This window comes from Nilaparvata lugens, chromosome 1 (assembly GCF_014356525.2).
Source record: "Nilaparvata lugens isolate BPH chromosome 1, ASM1435652v1, whole genome shotgun sequence".
Lineage (NCBI taxonomy): Eukaryota > Metazoa > Arthropoda > Insecta > Hemiptera > Delphacidae > Nilaparvata > Nilaparvata lugens.
Genome location: NC_052504.1, coordinates 30,704,782 through 30,723,622, shown reverse-complemented (window position 1 = coordinate 30,723,622; position 18,841 = coordinate 30,704,782). Strand labels below are relative to the sequence as shown.

Here is an 18,841-nt window from a genome sequence, read left to right as displayed (position 1 = left end):
TTCGAAACTGTTTTCCTCAAATCTCTATATACTGGAGTGTTTCTTGCATGGAGATTCTACATTATTATTGAAAAATGATATCATGTTCATTTGATTCGCATTTCATGAAATAAGAATTAGTTTGTGCTATTTTGTTTTCTTAATATACAATATTCGTTCAGAAAAATGACGAGTGAATTGTTCATTTGCAGAAAAATGAATCCTCAGCCATGAGTACCTTAGGAAAGGGCGATATATTTTTGCCACTGTCCCAGCAATCTATTGTGGGGACAGTTTTGGAGTATGGGAAGCAAAACTGAACACAAATGATGCCGTTAGATGACTCACAAGTCAGTTTTTGTGTTGAAATTCAAAGTCTACAGAGAGAATGAAAATTGAGTTTAGATTTGAAGTAAGTGTTATGAATACTAAGAGCTTTGCAGTATCAATTATAATCTTACTGGATATAAATATTGCCTGGAATAAAAATTATAGACCACCAGCTGTGCTGAAATCCTCATATTAGAAAGGAGTTTGGTTACGAGACTTTCACATTCAATCACGCTCATATTCTAATCACAATCATAGTTGAACATTTCATTACAGTTCTATAATAATTTTGAATTTGTATTTCGAGTTCATATCACAAAGTTTTTAGCTTCGGAACTAATTATGTACCTGCATACTAGCAAGTCCTTCAACTACTACTGCAACAATCTCCCTTCACAGTAATTATTATGGTCTCAAGCTGCATGAATTTGGTCGGAATAATTTTTAATTAATTCCCATAGAGAGGATTGAAAATAGCAGTCTATTCTATCCTTTTCACCTAAAAAATCAATAACTATGATTACTGGGAGATTCTTATTTTCCAAATGCTGAAGATACACCCCTCTTGATGCATGTAATAGTTCCAGTTTGATCGATGGATTCCAATATAGAATTTTCTATTTAGATTTTTCACATTGTTATTTAATTCACATCAACATTTGCGAATCATATTCACAATCAACAAATAAAAAAACAATGAAACACGAATTTACGGATGAAACGATAACACGAATAACAGGAATCAGCTAATACAATCTGATAAAACAAAAAAAAAAAAAAAACGATAAGCCTTAATAGGAGATCAAATTTCGAATGAGCTATTCTGTAACTCCATAAAGTTACCCACAGAGAGTATAATATGCATACAAGGGTTTCTCTCTAAATAACTGTTGATATCGCCGTTCTAATTTGTTTGTATGAATATTGAAATAATCCCAACATAGGACATTGTAAGCAAGGCTGTGAATCGACAAATTTAATGATAGACTTCAGCTGTATGTAGGACTAGTATCAAGGAAACCTTTGTCATTGAAACAGAGACAAACTGCTCTTGATTCCCGCTCTGTCTTCCGTATACCCAGTGAAGTCCCACTAGGATTACTCATTGTCTGATTCATGGTAGGTGTTATAATGATTTATGTCTCCGCTCACAGTTCAAAATGTTCTCTTCCATGATGAGCGTTTCGTCGTATCTGTTGATTAAATTTCAACAGAGAGAACGCGGATACACGAATGAATGATAAAGCATAAATCGATGCTGAACCCTACTTTATAATTTCCTCTCACACGATATACCACATAACTAGTATATAAAAAAACTATCTATTATTCCGTATCTATTATGTAGATGTAGTGGTGATTGAGAGTACAGTGTGAGTATATAACATCATCACACATAACATACATTCTTGTCTTGCAATATCCGTACAATCAATATAATAGTCGGGTCCTGCATTACAGGCTCAAAGGCCAGAAGATGTCTGAGATACATTGTATGATCGTATTCAACAATGAGCTAACTACTTTGCTATCTGGATCGGAATAGTTTGTCCATAATAGTACATAACATTATTGTGTTATTGCATTTGATGATGTAGTCTCTTAATAATATCGTATCAATATGAACGCTTGTTGCTCGTACAAATTCTATCATCAATGAGATAAAGGATACTGAATCTGGATTTATATACATAAATTTATTGATTCTGGCTCACATATTGAAGTACCAAGAAAAAGGAACATAATTGAATATTATTAATTTAATTCTTATAGGCGCTCTTGCCTAGTCACGTATTCATACTTTCACAACATACTGTAATTACGAGGCGTTATATACAGTGTTAGTAGATAATAAACAGATTATCACGAGTTTCAAATTAATCGTGACGGATTCATGAAATTATCTTCTACAACACTCCGATCCGAAAAGTTTGTCAATAAGCCTTGGCCTTGAACGCAGAATTACGAGTCATTCGTCTCTCATATTAGTCAGGATATTCTTGTTCATGACCTGGAGAGCTAAAAAGGTAAGATCGAGGGAAATCCAATTCCTACTATCAGATATCATACTGATCATAATAGAGGAAATTGATTAGTTTTCTGTTATCTTTATGTCGGTGATATTTTATTAAACTAAGAAAATAATGATGTATTTGACTCCATTCCCAAAATGAATATAAGTATTTGTATTATACAAAAATATTGAAGTATACAATATTTAGAATCAGTAGTGTATTTTTCTTTTGATGGAAACCAATAAGAAATCTTATTTGTTTAAAAAGTGATAATGATGAAAAAAGTATTATTTAACGAAGATTTAAAGTTAAATAATGTACTGTAATCCACACCACATACACTGTAATCTAAATATATTTACCACAGAGTTTTGGATAGTGGCTATAATCAAATTTCCTTCTAGGTATTCACTCATTGGCCAATATTTGCTGTAGCAGAAGTCTTAGAGGTAGTTTTCAGCATTCAACTTTGAATTTTTGTTTAATAATAATAATAATAATCCCTTTCCTTTCTTTGATGATACGAACGGTATCGGTCAACCATGCTCTTTAGAAATGAAATTTACAAGCCGCTCTCGGAAGTTGGATTGTACTCTTTCTAACATTGCCCTGCCAATTTGTTCGACTTCCTCACGAATTGCTCCCTTTAGTTCTTGAAGTGTACGTGGTTTATGCTGGTAAACACGTGACTTCAGGAAACCCCACAAGAAGTAGTCGCACATGGACAGGTCTGGAGAACGAGGAGGCCAATCAATGTCACCAAACCGAGAAATGATGCGACCACGAAAAACAGCCCGAATTGCTTCCATTGAATTTCTTGCTGTGTGAGCTGTCGCCCCGTCCTGCTGAAACCATACTTGCCGGATAGGAATACGTTTCCTTCTTAATTCAGGAAGGAAGAATTCAGTGAACATCTGTCTATAACGTTCTGAGGTTACAGTTACAGTGGTCCCGTTGTCGTCTTCAAAAAAGTATGGACCAATAACAAATATACTGCTCACAGCACACCAAACTGTCACCTTGGGACTGTGTAATGGTCTCTCATGCATTAATTTCGAATTTTCATCTGACCAATAACGATAGTTCTGCTGATTAACGGTACCATTCAAATGAAAATGTGCTTCATCTGTCGTAAACAAAATGATGTTTTCATTTTGGTCAAATATGGCCTCCATTTCTCGAGCAAAATTCAACATCGCCAGGATTCAATTGTTGAACCATGGCCATTTTGTAGGGATGAAATCCTAGATCTTTATGTAAAATACGCCTTACTGACCGATCACTGATGTTCAGTTCAGAAGAATGTCTCCTAGCAGATCGATTAGGACTACGGAGTATGGCTTGCCGAACTCTTTCCACATTTTGTGGAGTGCGTACAGTGCGATGAGCCCCTGGTGGTCGTTTATTCATTACTGTTCCTACTGAACGAAATGATTTTACCCAACGTAAAATGGTGTTACGAGTGGGTACATTTTCATTTCTCGCAAGATTGAAATGACGACGAAACTCGCGCTGAACTGTAATGATACTCTCATTATTACGCACAAAACTGTCGTAAGTAAACACACGATGTTGCACATTCCACGAATCCATGATGCCGATTAAACAATGACTAGAAAAAATGGTATGATCTACCGAACACATGTTCACTTCAGCTGGCCCAATCCGACTACCCAAATCAGAATACTATCTGTTCTAAAAACATCCACCCTTCCTGCCGCACCCAGTATATGAGTTCTTAATACTGTATATGAGTTTTAATAGAATCATTTTTGATTTTAAATAGAGCAATGAGAATTGAATGATTCAATCAATAGTCAATGGACGCAAGTTTTTTTTTTCAAGTGACTTCACAGCAAGCCTTCAAGTTACGGTTAAATCTGGCTTGAGTAAATAATGTGGAACTGACATTAAAATGAATCACATCTCTTTTATTCCACATCATTATGCAAATATTCGAAAAAAATTCTGCCTTCAAGTTATAAAATGGCCTTTCTATAATTCATTACTAGACTAAGAAGAGACCTTACTGTTACCTTTTATGAAATACCATTATTTCTCTAACAATAGTGAAAAGTTATCGCGTTTTACTTATATAGATTGAATCAACACACATCTACCAGGGAGAGAGTACCCAATTTCTTCAATGATTTTTTGTTATTCACGATCTTGCCGAAGATTACATTCGATACAGACAGACAGAAAGATAATTATTACAAAAAATATGAAAATTAAAAAATAAGAATCTTATGTACTTAAATACAGTTTCAATAAAAACAAAAAAATAATGAATACACTAAGCTAAAAAAAATATGTGTGTGTACAAATGCCTTGTGGGGGTATTGTAATTTGTTGTGAAAATACTTTTTGCATTGTCTTCTCCTAGCTGTTTTGAGAATTTCTTCAATTTTAATTCAAAAAATAATTTTGAGACGTCATGAAATACTATCTGATATAAGAAGTAACGATAGCATCATTGAAATAAGATAGTATGACGAAATGACAATAGCTCATCTTTTTGTCAAATTGAAAAAAAAATCAAGTCTTTGGCCAATACCAAATATTACTTAGAAGTAATAATAGTTACAGTATTGCTTTGTCGCATAATAGATTGTTTCCCTGTATCATTGCAAGAGTTCACTATTCTCTTAATGAAAAGTCTCCAAATTGCTATGCATGCCATCCATGTATGACAGAATAAAAATATCAATTTTCAAATTATTACAAAAATCGTTATAATCCTCCAAGTATAATCCATATTTTCTAACAATAAAGATTATCTGAATTATTCAGAGGTATCCGTACCAATAAAATTTAAAATTCCGTCTAATCAAATTTGATACATGAAGAGTTGAAATTCAATACAGGAAGTAAGTGATCAGAGACAGATGGAGAGAATGGAATGAATCTTAGCGATTGATTCGATCAAAGAAAGCTTGACAATGGATATTATCTCAATTGATGAGATTAGAAAGATTAAAAATTGAATGAGCACATCATGATAATTGAATTTCATCACTAACTGACATACGTCAGAAACACTATCAATGTCAATGGACTCAATCACTAACTTCTTATTTCGATTATCCACACATTATTCATCATCCGGCAGCAGCAGTTAACCAATCTCAATCCTTTCCAACAGTAAGATTCGGACACTCTGTTTACTCTAGGATAATAGCCTAGAAATGCCAATGTGATCAGGTTAAATCGAATGTCTCCAATTCATTTATCACAAAGGTTAGTCAAAGATTGATTGTGAACCGGTGCGAACCGCCGCCGAATAAAACAAGAGAGGCGTTAACAACATTCTTGCGTGAGAGAGCAAACGAGTAAACAATTTGTGGTAGGGTGGAGCCGTCCGCCAAGGTTAGCTCCTGTTGCTGTTGCGGCACAACGCATCGCTATGCGTCAATCTTGCTGCTTTCATTCAGTCTGCTCAGCACCAGCTGATGGAGAATTGAGCAGAACAGAGATATGAAGAGATAGAGACAGTGAATGCTGAGGCCGCGTCTAAACAGGCAGCTTCCAAGCAGGAGTTATTTTTGGCTATACCTCCACTCCGCTCATCCACCGGTTGTAACTAGTTTACTACAACTAATTATAACTGCTTATTACCATAACATATCAAATTCCCACACAGTATCTGGATTTTTCAAGTTTTTAGAGCCAAATTTTTCAAATATTTTGAAGCTGTTGCTTGAATAATATGTATCATCACATACAAGTTGGTTTGTAAATTATGTGGTATCCCAGATATATGTCAGGTATAGGCTTATGTGTGTTCTGTCTAGTCCAGAGTCGTGATCGATTCATGATAGATAAATGCCAACTCAATTGAAAAGAAACATCGTTGAGGAAAACGTCGACATGTACTTAGGTGATTTCAATCTAAAATCTAAAACAGTTTACGTCTATCACATAAAATCAAATGTGTTTGCTTTTCAGTAGTATCGTAGAAGAGTATGGAGATAAATTGCAGGTAGAAGCACATGTTTTTGAAATTAATTTGTTTCTATTTGGAAATGAAGGTTTGAATCTTGAGAGATCATGCGACGTCATCGTCTTCTTGGATTAGATTCTTTTAGCTAAAAATACATGAGCAAAGCCTTTCTCAGTGTACATATTTTTTCACTACTGAATGCCCCTACTTGATAGTTTATGCAACCTTGTATCCAGGAGGATCATGTAACATTCTTGATAAATGTTCTTTCCACCTTCCCTTTACAGATCCTGGCTGAGTTACTAAGTATCATAAATGAGAAACCATTTGTTTCACTACACTCATTGCATCACAGAACCATCTCTGTACTGTTCTTTTTACAAGAATCCTTTGCATTCCTTGAAATGAGCAAGGTCTCTGTGGAAGCTTGATATTTCTCATATTCACAACACAAGAACCCTTCGCTTTCCTCTCATTGAGCAAAGTCTCTGTGGAAGCCCAGTAATGTGTGTATTACCCATTATTTTGATATATTTTAATTCAAAAAAACAAGCTCTTTTGAAGCTTGAATTTCTTACAATCAGAGCAGTCATTATCTTATTTGTTAATTGATTATTCATATTTATAATTTTTGTTTAATAATGTGACTTAATATCATTACCACCACAAGTCTTACCAGGTATTGTTCGGGTAGTAGACTAGTCTCACACTCACATTCCACAGCAATTTCCATGTGCCAATAAAATTATCACATAACCAGGCATCATCCTAATAGCATGCAATTAAAAATTCTTAGTTATTGTAATTTTTTAGTGAAAATGGACCAAATTCCAGAAAAGTGGAATCATAACCCTAATTCGGACTTTTAAAATCTTATCTAAATTTGGGAGAGAAATAATACGAGAGCTCTTATAGTTTCTCTCTCTGGTCAATGATTTCTTGTAAAAATATATTAATAGCACATCAGTTTCGGAACATGTAATAGACATAATTTAACATTGAAAATTTACTTCGTGAATGAAGCCATCATCATTAAGCGAGGACCATACTTATCATGCAGCTTTCCGATCCCACTCCGATCCGATCACATTATTTGTCAGTGATTACAACGGCCTGGAATGGTGCATGCCACACATAATCGTCATATGATCTGTCCCACCACCGCCCCATCACCTAATAAATATCGGACATGAGTAGGATCGGAACGCTGTATGATAAGTGTGGTCCGGGGTCAACACATTAGTAAAAAGTAGCTCCAACCTCCCATTTTCCTGTGTTCTCTAAACTCTAAGGAGAATTCCATTTCTATCTCTCAAATCCAATGCAGCATATACACATTTTAATAGTTCACTATTTTGAAAATAAATTACCTAATAATTTGTATCACAAATTTGTCAAGAAAAGCGTACGAGTAAAAAAGCAATAAGTACTGAGGCGATTGTCAGGCTTCGTGTGAAAATTTTGTTGTTAATTATCTATTATTCACCTGTTTCTTATCTTCCAATATAAATAAGGGAGCTCATATAATATATATCAATCATGATTTTAATTTCGATTTATTGTTGCTCTTTATAATTATGTATGTGCAAAATTTGGATTCCACAAATTACATAATATGATAGAATGAATATCTAATAATATTGTCCAGAGGAAACACTTCAAAAGGACTACAAACTGAACATGACCGTTATCTTTTGCCGCATCTCAGGAGTGTCGTTCGGATGCATTGAGATTGAAATGTCAGTAGGTTAATACAGACACGATCGATTCATTGTTGCACTTGGTTTTTGTTTCCAGGATTTGTATCTGAGACGGCTAAAACAACAATCGACTAATAAACTGGCATCTGCATCCAAGTCGGTGTAGTCTTCGTTTCAGGAATGTTTTCAGCTTAGTTTGCACTATCAATGTTGGAGAGCAAGTGAGAATAACCCTAACCAATAATGGTAATAGCTTCTAGGTTCGATAACTAACATTGATAAGAGAAGATTTGAATCACTAAACTCAGTTGTACTTGGTTCATTTAAATATAATCCTCTGTAATAAGCACGACTATGTCCCAATGTCAAGTCAAGGTTGACACTCTCCCTTGATGAGTTCTCCACTGTTTCCAGTGTGTGTGACACTGTCTGTTTCCATTCTGAATGATGGAAACAAGGATTCCAATTTCACGCTAAATAACATGGAATTCAAAATGGAGACTTTCAATATCATGATGCAAAATACAGTAACGAAATCCTTATTCAGATCATGAGGTTAATTAGATTATCGAATAAAATATTCATTTATTTTCGGACATGGGAACATGGAGAGAATCTGTAGTGACCATGATTTCGTTCTGTATGATGATTCTTTTAAGTCGATGATGGAAGTAAAGCTTATTGAGGCAAGAATTGGAGAAAATGTGGATTAATTTATTAGAGGATGTTCATTTGCTGATAATATGTCTATTTCTAAATAGCAAATTTGGAAGAGATAAATATGAGCATTGGAATCTATTTTTTGCTACCTATTGATGTAAAAACCAGCTCCTTGTAAGGTTGGGACATACTCGGAGAATAAGATATGAAGAATGACCTATATGAAGTGGGGAGTGTGATGGAAATAAGAAGTGCGGTTCAACGAAGAATATATTCGAGATACCGTTTATAGTGAGAACATATATGAATGGACAAGCATTAATCCAATGGAGGAAAAGTAGGTGAGCCAAGAGGGATGGGTTGAGATATGTCTGTTAATCTCTGTTTTGTATAATGAAACCAGCAATCGGATGATATCATGGTGCAAAAATTATCATGCACCAAGAAGTGAGGAGAGTATCGTCACAAATGCTGTGTTATTAGTATTTTCGTTAGAACAATACGGTACATGATTTACTTGGTCTATCCATTTCCACCTTGACCATCACTATTATTCATGAATCTAGTTATCATGGAAAGTATCCTATGTAAGTCAACAGAAATGCATGAAATTAAATCTTTTTTATAATCGAAATTCAAGTGATTGTTTTCAAACGATTGAAATAATATTTATAATCTGAAACTTCACATTACACATACCAAAACTTGGTACAGCAATTAACCACTACCCACTACACTTGGCTGGTAGCAAACGTGAATAATTTCAGGTGATTATTTGATAGCAGTAGCGCCTTATAGTTTTGAAGTACGTCATAATTCACAATTAGGCAGCATTGTGCTCATTGGTCAACAAAAGATGTTCATAGAGAGGTGCGCACTGCGCAGGTATGTGTAGGCCTAGGCCTCAGTGGCAGAGTTGCGCAATTGTATATTGGCCAGTCACTTGACACTGGTAACGAAGGTGAAGGTTAGCAGTTGGGAGCAGCTTTTTGTCACTCTGTGCACTTTGAAGTGTGTCCGAATCACAGTGCATATCCGTCTCGTCACCACCACGCAACTCCATTGTTCTTATGCTCTGTACATGCGATACAGATAGACAGCAATAAGGAACAGCCGGTTCTTTGTTCAATTATTGAGGCCCACTCTATCAAGAGAACTGTGATCTGTGATTGATAAGGAGCAAGGATACTGTTGCAAGGTTCAACGGCTCATGGGTGTCAATCTCGTCTTGTCATACCATTCAATATTTCCCGTTGTCTGCTTCTCAATGCAGAACTCTGTAATATTTGGTCTTCCATTCCTCCAACTTTTCTTCAGTTGTTATGTTTTGATTTACAGAATTAGATATTTCTCATCCTGTCTAGACGATGGAGTCCTATAAGGTTTTGTTCTAGTAGAACTAAAGAAGAACTAGAAGTTACTAATCTGAAGTGACAAAATCATTAACGAATAATTAATAAGAAAAGGTTCAAAGGTGGACTGCTTCATTCAAGTATTGGTATTCTATTGTACAAGACAATTGAGTACTGATGCCCCTTATGAAACATAAGACAAATACATACCTTACATACCGTATAAGAAATAATGAATATCTTAGACCTCAAAAGTTCTCTTCCTAGAATTGATAAAACAGCTTTTCCATTTACCTTCTCTCTCCATTCAAAAAATAAATTAGATAACTTGTGAGTGATCAATCTATTGGGCAGTATCTATTGTGTGTACATTCATTTATAGTAGGCCTACGATTAATCCTACAACTGAACGATGATTTACCAACATGTAATTCATGAAACTCAGAAAATTACTCATTCCGCGTCTCATTTAGAATTTGATATTATTTAAACAAAACAGAGGCTCTAGAGTCTAGACAACTACTACATAAATGAATGGCCAAGTCTGAATCATCTCAGTATCTATGGTCTGACACAATTTCTGCCAAACGTGAATTCAATGACGTGATCGATAAGTATGAATGGAGCGTAGAACAGGCCTCGTGAATAGAACAACAACTAATCTGCTGTTTGCTGCTTCTGGCGGACCGAAACGGGAACAAGCTTCTAGGTCGATTTGATGCCCTTGACCCTTGACTTTGACTCAATACTTCTAATGTCAGCTGAGCTCCTCAACTAACGGCCACCAATTGAATCTGCTGAGGAGGACAACTTGATTGATTTCCAATCAATTGCCTAATTTGGCATGATTGATTTTAAATTGATATACTAGGTGAGATCTGTTCCAAACACTAATTCAAGAAGTGACACACCCTTCCAATAAAAAGTCTTCCTCCTTTAGACAGTAGTTGGCTTCTTACATATTTCGTTTGCACTGTATGTGGGTTGAGACAATTGGAAACTTCACGTCAATCATCAATTGAGCTGCAAATCAGAAGAAAGTCACGTTAATAAACCTAGGTGGAATCGTTATAGTTTGTTTGGTATCAACTATCAAGAGTTCCAAATCATGATTGTCTGTAGGAAGATTACTTCCTGCAGGAATTTTGTAATACAGAGGTTAATAATCAAACCAATGCCAAACCTAGCTGTCAATCAACAGAGGGTGGAACAAAATAGAGCCTGATGTGCCTGAATGTTGAACTATATAATATTATCATGAATGATCATTATAATGCGATCATATCTGTAGTGATTATTGTGTGATTTCATTGGGAAAATTTATCGTTAGAACAATGAACAATTGAGAATTGAGAAAGAATGAAAACCCACTATATATAGAATTGATAAAACCAAATGTCAAGGTTAAAGGAGTTTTTCTCTGTTTGCTACAGTGAGGCGTAACACTAAAAAATGATTTTTCAAATGGTGGCAGAAAGTAACGTTTTTAAGGGGTGTAGCTAAATATTTTGAACCAGTATCTTCAATGATTGAATAGTTCTGAGTACTATTGAATCATGATGAGAATAATGATTCTACAAAATGGAGTCAATACATAAGAATCAGGATATGCAGTTCAATTAAGTCCCTGAATAGATTGGTATTGAAAAATATAAGTTCAGTACTTTCCTATTCAGAGAATTTTCCTCATTACAGAAGTTTAATCAATCTATCTAGTTCAAGAGCAGCAAAGATTAATTTATCAGACCGGATTTCTAAGAAGATCTGGATTTTTATTGCGTTCTAGCTAGACATTCAATTACAGATTCAACAAATAAGTGTGCACTGATGCTTATCATAAAAGGAATCTTCAATCTATTTATTATTAAGTCTCACGTGGTAACTGGTTGATCACTTATAAGTAAATACTGTGATAAGTTTTAAACCTATCAGGGCATAAAATTTTACTAGCTGTACCTGATTATTGATTTGCCTATATAGAACCTTATCAACACTAATCTCAATTATTCCAGACAATTAATTATTTTTATTCTTCTATGATCGGGTGTAATCAGACACAGCTACAATCGATTAAGATTATTGGAATAACACATCATGAAGATATAAGAACGACGACTCATTTACTGTATAATTACTCATCGAGGTTCATATTTGAAATTATGCATTTGAGTTCAATCGTAGATACTATACAATTTGATAAGAAAAAATCGAATGACTGAATGAGCTTACTCAGCACTTTTATCCCTCGGCACCAATGCCATTGGAGGAATCGACTTTTTAAACTTTCTTGACAGATTTGTAGGAGTCGAAGCATGGCCGATCAGCTGACTTGAGCACGGCGCGGCGCGGCTCGGCGCACAGCGTCGCAGGAGTGAACGCCAGCTATTCTAGCCTTTTCCCCGTTGCTTGGAATTCCAAGGTCATCTCCCGGGTAACGATTGTCCTAATGCATTCACGAACAACATTCATTCAATAGGTCAACTGTGAACTGCTATTGGCACGCCACGCAATTATGCAACTTCAATTCATGAACAATGAGTACTTGAGTAAATAGCTTCAAGATAGATTTTCAATAATAATAAAACTGATAGAATATCTCTATTATTCCAGACTGGTGGAAACTATCATCTCACGATTAGAAGATTGTGATAGCGATACCAAATGAACAATAATTTTCAAGTTATTCTTTGTAACTTTTGGGTACCGTTTTGCTATTTACAAAATACAAGTTACTCATATGTAAGAAGGAAGAAATAAAATATACTATTGTTGTATTGTAATATTTGAAACCCGCAACTTCTAATTATACAGAGTTCGTGAAAATTTTAAAAACAGCTTAATATTCCTTTTACAAGAATAATTTTACAGTAGATATATCATTGAGGATTGAAATAAAATTACTCTGTCCCTTCAACATTTTTGTCCCTCATATGAATTCAAAATTTCTTTAATGAGAATTACCACCTTTGATGCATGCATGATTTCGATTCAGAGTTCCAAGAGAAAAAATCTGGTGTGGCGCACTCACACAACTTTCCTTGCCGTTATGAAAATTGATCACCTGACGCTAGTGTTCCCGCGCATCTCAAGTCTACTATTCAAAGATCTGCCAGCTGGTGACAGGGCAATAACGCTGGAGACACACGAGGTCTGCTATCTCTTCATAGTGAATCATTTAATAGAATCAACAGTTGCCAACAGTTTGCAATAATTGGATAATCACATTTTCTCGAATTTCGAGCTTATTTTTGATTTTAGGTGAAAATGTCACTGAACACTAATTGTAGAGATTCTCATGCTCAATCTTTTCCACTCGAATTTTTTTGTTTAAATTGTATCTGAAGCCTGATAATTGAGAATCTAAAATCAAACTTTGCATAGATGGGGCGGAGCTCCTGAAATTTTTACAGATATGGGACTTGTGGCAGTTGATAGAGCTTATTGATGACTATTCTAGGTATAACTTTGATCAAAATCGTTGAAGCAGTTTTCGAGGAAATCGCAAAAAACCTGTTTTTGACAACATTTTTGCCATTTTAGCCGCCGTCTTGAATCGCATTTGATCGAAATTGTTCGTGTTAGATCCTTATAGTGTAAGGAACTTAAGTTCCAAATTTCAAGTCATTCCGTTAACTGGGAGATCAGATATCGTGTACACAGACGCACATACACTCATACACACACACACACACATACAAACCAATACCCAAAAGCCACTTTTTTGGACTCAGGGAACCTTGAAACGAAAAGAAAATAGAAAATTAGAAATTGGGGTACCTTAATTTTTTTCGGAAAGCAATACTTTCCTTACCTATGGTAATAGGGCAAGGAAAGTAAAAAGAATGGCGAAAACCGCACATTGATATCTCAACCAGTATCAGTTTGTTGATGTAAAAGTTGTAATGTTGTATTACATCAATCAGCTGAAATCATGTGTCAGCTTTTGAAGGTCTGTGATAGCTCCCAAATAGCCTCAGCTGATGTGATGAACAAATGAAAAAACTGTCTTAATTGCATGCAATGAATTCTTCAGCTGACTAAATGATAAATCACAACAATTTTTTCCCTTATGCTTTTTCAATGTTATTTTTATTTCCTGAAAGAGGACGAAGGAGTGAGTCAATTTTGTTGCCCAACGAACTTGACCTGTAAGAAGGTTTGAAGAATACGTGATCAAAATTTGAAGCTGATTGATCAATTCTTTCTAAAGTTATTGTTGAAATACTAACAGACAGACGACTTTGGCCTGCAGTAAGTCAAAAGTGAGAACTCGCTGACGCTCGATCAATGAAAAATCGAAGACCGAAAATCGATATTTTCTACACAATCCGTTAAATTGATGAACTGGGCATTTTTAATTGCTGTGATGAGATCCCTTCTCGCATCCCGTCTCATTTTAATATTGGAGAATGCATTGCTCATCGCATATAGTATTCATCAGATGTGAGAGACAAATGATGAAGAAAAATTTATATCGACAAAAATTGGTCAGAGAAGAAAACAAGTATGAACTAACAGACGATAATCCATCGTATTCGTAGTATAAGCTTGAATCATTAATTCTCAATCTCCGAGTAGGGACAGATATAAATTATGAATGAATTTAGATTCACAGTAAAATTTCGCATCAGATCTCTGAGAGTGAATGAGACTGAATTAATGTACATCAGCACGAAAAACAAATGAATTTGATATTGAAAACAATGATCATCATTGGGAAGTAGAGGTTGCAATTTTGTTACCTGATTAGCGTTATGAATACACAACTTGATAATTATCAGATTCTTACGATTTCAAGGTGGAACAAGCAAGGTTTCAAGAGAGAGACTGAAGCACCCACAACTGATGTTATTATAATACCAAGTGCAATTACCCAGTTACTCACAAGGATACGTATTATGTCAAAGATGTAATGGGCAGTACAGTTCTCCATGAGAATAATAGTCAACTCCTATGACTTCTTAATATTACTCTGATACTACATACTCCATAAACTGCTCTTATAATCTACTTTCCTATAGATGCCCATATTTGATTTGATAATTGATTCGCGTTTTCCCTTCATTTGGATTACAAAAGAGATTCAATCCACAATTACTATTATCATTTTATTCCAAGAATGGAACTATAGCGCTGAAACTTTATAATCAATAACTATATTTCGTGAGTTTTCTCGTATCCCTTGAATCTTTGCTCCTCCAATTCATGTTCCTCATATCTTCAAGTCAATCTCACATTCCACGATATCATTATTTTGCTCAACATGATTCATCAATTGTAATATTATTGATATTAGTGAAATAGCATTATTATCATCTATTCCAATGAATAGTGTGTTTCTAATAATGGAATTCTTTGTATTCCTCAATGACATGTCAATCACCCGCTATTTCATCATCATTTCCCAATTCACAATTTTCAGTAATGGATATTGTCTAGTATGGATAATGAATACTGGGAAAGCGTATATGCGATTGTTCATAATAATATTACAATAATTATCATAGCTCCTATAGATGATTACAATACCTATAAACAATTGAATATACTCTTTGCTAGTAATCGTTATACATGCTAAACGATATCCATAACTGAAAATTGTGAATTGGGAAATGATGATGAAATATGGGGTTATTGACATGTCATGAACAATTGGACATTTGGGCAATTGGAGCTCAATTGATAAAAGTATTCTATAGATAGTGGCCCAACCCCTGATTTCTTTTGTTTATTGGTTCTCAAACTAGAGTATCCTTTTGTGTATGCGGGGGAAACTTTGTGAGAGATAAAATAACCTATCTCCGTTTTTCAACCAAACACAATAATAATTATTGATAATATTATCCATTTTCTAACTCTTGTCCACAACAGGCTCTCGACAGAATTCATGAAACTGACATTCGGCGGTCTATTAAAGAGCGGCAGACCTACCAAACTACGTGTATAGAAGCAGGAGGAAAGTAGTGTCAAATAATTCAATTATATAGATATGTGAAACAAATTAAAATTCCTTGAGCCAGTCCCGAAAATCCCGATTAAATGAATCCTGTGCATGAAATCATGAAAAAGAGGTTTGTTTAACTAACTATCAATCAATAATTTTAATCAACTCAACACAAAATTCATAAAGCAAAACGAAATAAAAAAATCACAATCAAAAATAAGTTTCTAATAAAATACAGAAACAGGCTTCATGGTGGGGTGTGCTGGAAAGAAGGAAGAAAAATACCTAGCCAACAATGTTTTCCCATGATAAGGCAGGTATACCCTCTAAAAGTAGGGAATGAATGGTGAAGAGGAGTGGATACTTCACCAAGAATACAGGAACAAGCTCCATGATTTCAGTATTGTATTGCCTAAATTAAGATCCAAATATTTAGATATTATGTGGGAAAGATTTAACGAATGAATAATCTTTAATAATGACTGTATCAATCAATTAAGTTGATCAAGCATGCAAAGTTTTCAATGTCACCATGTCTCCCCCCCCCCCAGCGAGTTCGTCACTTCTTCAACACCACTCCTCACCAACATAATCTGTTGGTCCACTGTTTCAAGGAGGTACGTAGAAGTATTTTTTTCATCAAGGAGAAACACTGTCCCTGATTAGAAACGATGTTCAGTTAGTAAACTGTTGTATTATTTTGTGTGTGTTTCTACTTAATTGTGTGTCCTATGTTTTTAACTCAATGTGAGTGGGTGGTTCAAAGTACATACATTTTGACTAAATCTTTAAAAATTAGTTTTATCGATGAATCCTGAAAATAACACCGCCTGCATTATCTCTGAAGTTGAGCAGAGTGCAACTAGTGATCATGAATAAGCGAGTATAGACTAAATTGTTTCACTGAATCTATGATAATTATAGCTATTATCAATTTCTTATGGTAGTGTGGAAAAATTATTGTTGTAAAATCGCATCGGTGATTCAATGTATATGGGTATTCAAAATTCAATGAATCTTTAAACGGCGTTCCAATCTTACTTAGTCCAAGCTATAGAGATTTCATCATCCTAGCAACTATAGAGGAACAATGTTGCAGGAATCAATATCTATTGAATCGGTGATGAGAGACAATTACTAAATGTTAACGACTTGATGCTGTCAAAACCACTGGTTTATTAGAACAGTTTGAGATACTAGTTTCGGTTGTTACAACATTATCTATCTCCAGGTAAACCATGTTCCCAGTCTCTAGTAAACTATAAATCTGGTAGTAATGAGTAATCAGTAGAAGTACTCTCTTTAGTAAACCATAGTTCTTACTTAGGTTTTATTTATAACGGTGTAACAATCGAATCTAGTATTTTATATTGTTTGAATAAACCAGTGGTTTTGACAACTTCAATTTGTTTCGATTTCCTTTACAACGGCACAGAAAAAAATTACTTTCAACTACGTAGAGAGACATTGCTACATACAAAACGAGAAAAGCCTACTACATACTACATTACACTACATTACATTACTAGGAAATTGACATACTATAAACACATGGTTTAGGAACACCCTGTCTGGGATAATAAAAATTTATTGAAACTCTGGTAAGCATAAGAATGAGGAAGGAAATATAAGGGATGACGTACCAGCGCTGGCAGCCAACCGTCAGGCATGACTGGCAGTAATCAGCAGCTTCGAATATTGTCGATCAGCTGTTCACTAGTCGCGCACTGTCGCTGCTGGCGTCGCATGGCGTCGATGAAAGATGGCGGTCGGAGCGCACCTGAGCTGGACTCGACAACGCGATCCGCACTAGACTGGCCGAGTCGAGGCCAGCGACAGAGCAGCGCAGCACTCCACCCTCCCCCACCCATGGCCCAACACTCAAGTGGCGCGTGCTCAACGGCTGCATCACCAATCAAAACTAATCCATCAATGGATCATCTTCAATCAAGGGCTGGTAGGGATGACTGGAATACAGTCAGCATCTATCATTTCTGACTGCATCTACCCGGGAAAATTCGTGAATGCTGGCATCTTTGAAGAACTCTGCAATGAATAAATAATCTGTAAAGCTGTGTAGACACTTGAGTGCCACGAACACGCGCATTTCGCTTTCCATCTGTAATATTGCATTACTAATCTTATTGGTGGACATGATTACAGTTTGGTCGATGCGAAGCGACACGGGTTTGAATGAACAGCAAGCTGTAGTCCTTGATGTGTGAGAGCTTTAGAGAGCACCCAATCTGTAATTGGATCAATATCTGCAAAGGATTGATGGGGATTTCAATTTTGAATTTCAATGTCCTTGAGTAGAAAAAACAATTCAAACATGATTGGACAGAGCATATCCATCCATCTACCTATTAAGGCAATCTCATACCGCCGTTGCGTAGCTTGAAATACGTCTTTTGAGAGACGTAGCCGTTTTATCTCTTAATGTAAGCTACGCCGATTTCAAATGATTGTATAATATCAGAAGATACGTTGGTTACGTATTTCAAGCTACGTATTCATGCTAAATCGGTATAAAATCCGCTTTAGATATTTGATGGGATGAATGAGTACTTGACGACATGAGATGTTATATTGATTTCTCTATTTACAGCAAGCTCAAATCATAGATTGCCTGTCGCTCTTTGAATATTGAGATCTGATTTCTTAAGGGTTAACTTTTATTCACTGGTATTTAGTTTGCAGAGAAAGTTTCTAAATAGTTTCTTAGTTTTGAAAATAATAATGAAGAGAGATAAAGTCAATTCCTAAACTCATAAGTTCCTGCATTCAAGGTATATACGGTAGATATGTGTTGTGATGTATAATTTATATAATTTGGTGTTTTTTTATTTTCTCATTTTTTGCGATATTACTGTTAATCAAGAGTCTCTAAAACGAGTACGATACATGATCGAGGGTAT

At 35.2% G+C, this 18,841-nt stretch overlaps 1 protein-coding gene across 1 annotated transcript in view; it reads right to left on the bottom strand.

Annotated features, from left to right (window-relative positions):
* The window catches only part of LOC111052859, a 47,463-nt gene extending 29,658 nt beyond the window's left edge, over window positions 1-17,805 (bottom strand). Inside the window, exon 1 of the mRNA XM_039425415.1 lies at window positions 17,567-17,805. Within this exon, the coding sequence (XP_039281349.1) occupies window positions 17,567-17,593 (27 nt within the window). The 5' untranslated portion in view covers window positions 17,594-17,805. The remainder of the gene's footprint in view (window positions 1-17,566) is intronic.
* Between the last annotated feature and the right edge of the window lie 1,036 nt (window positions 17,806-18,841).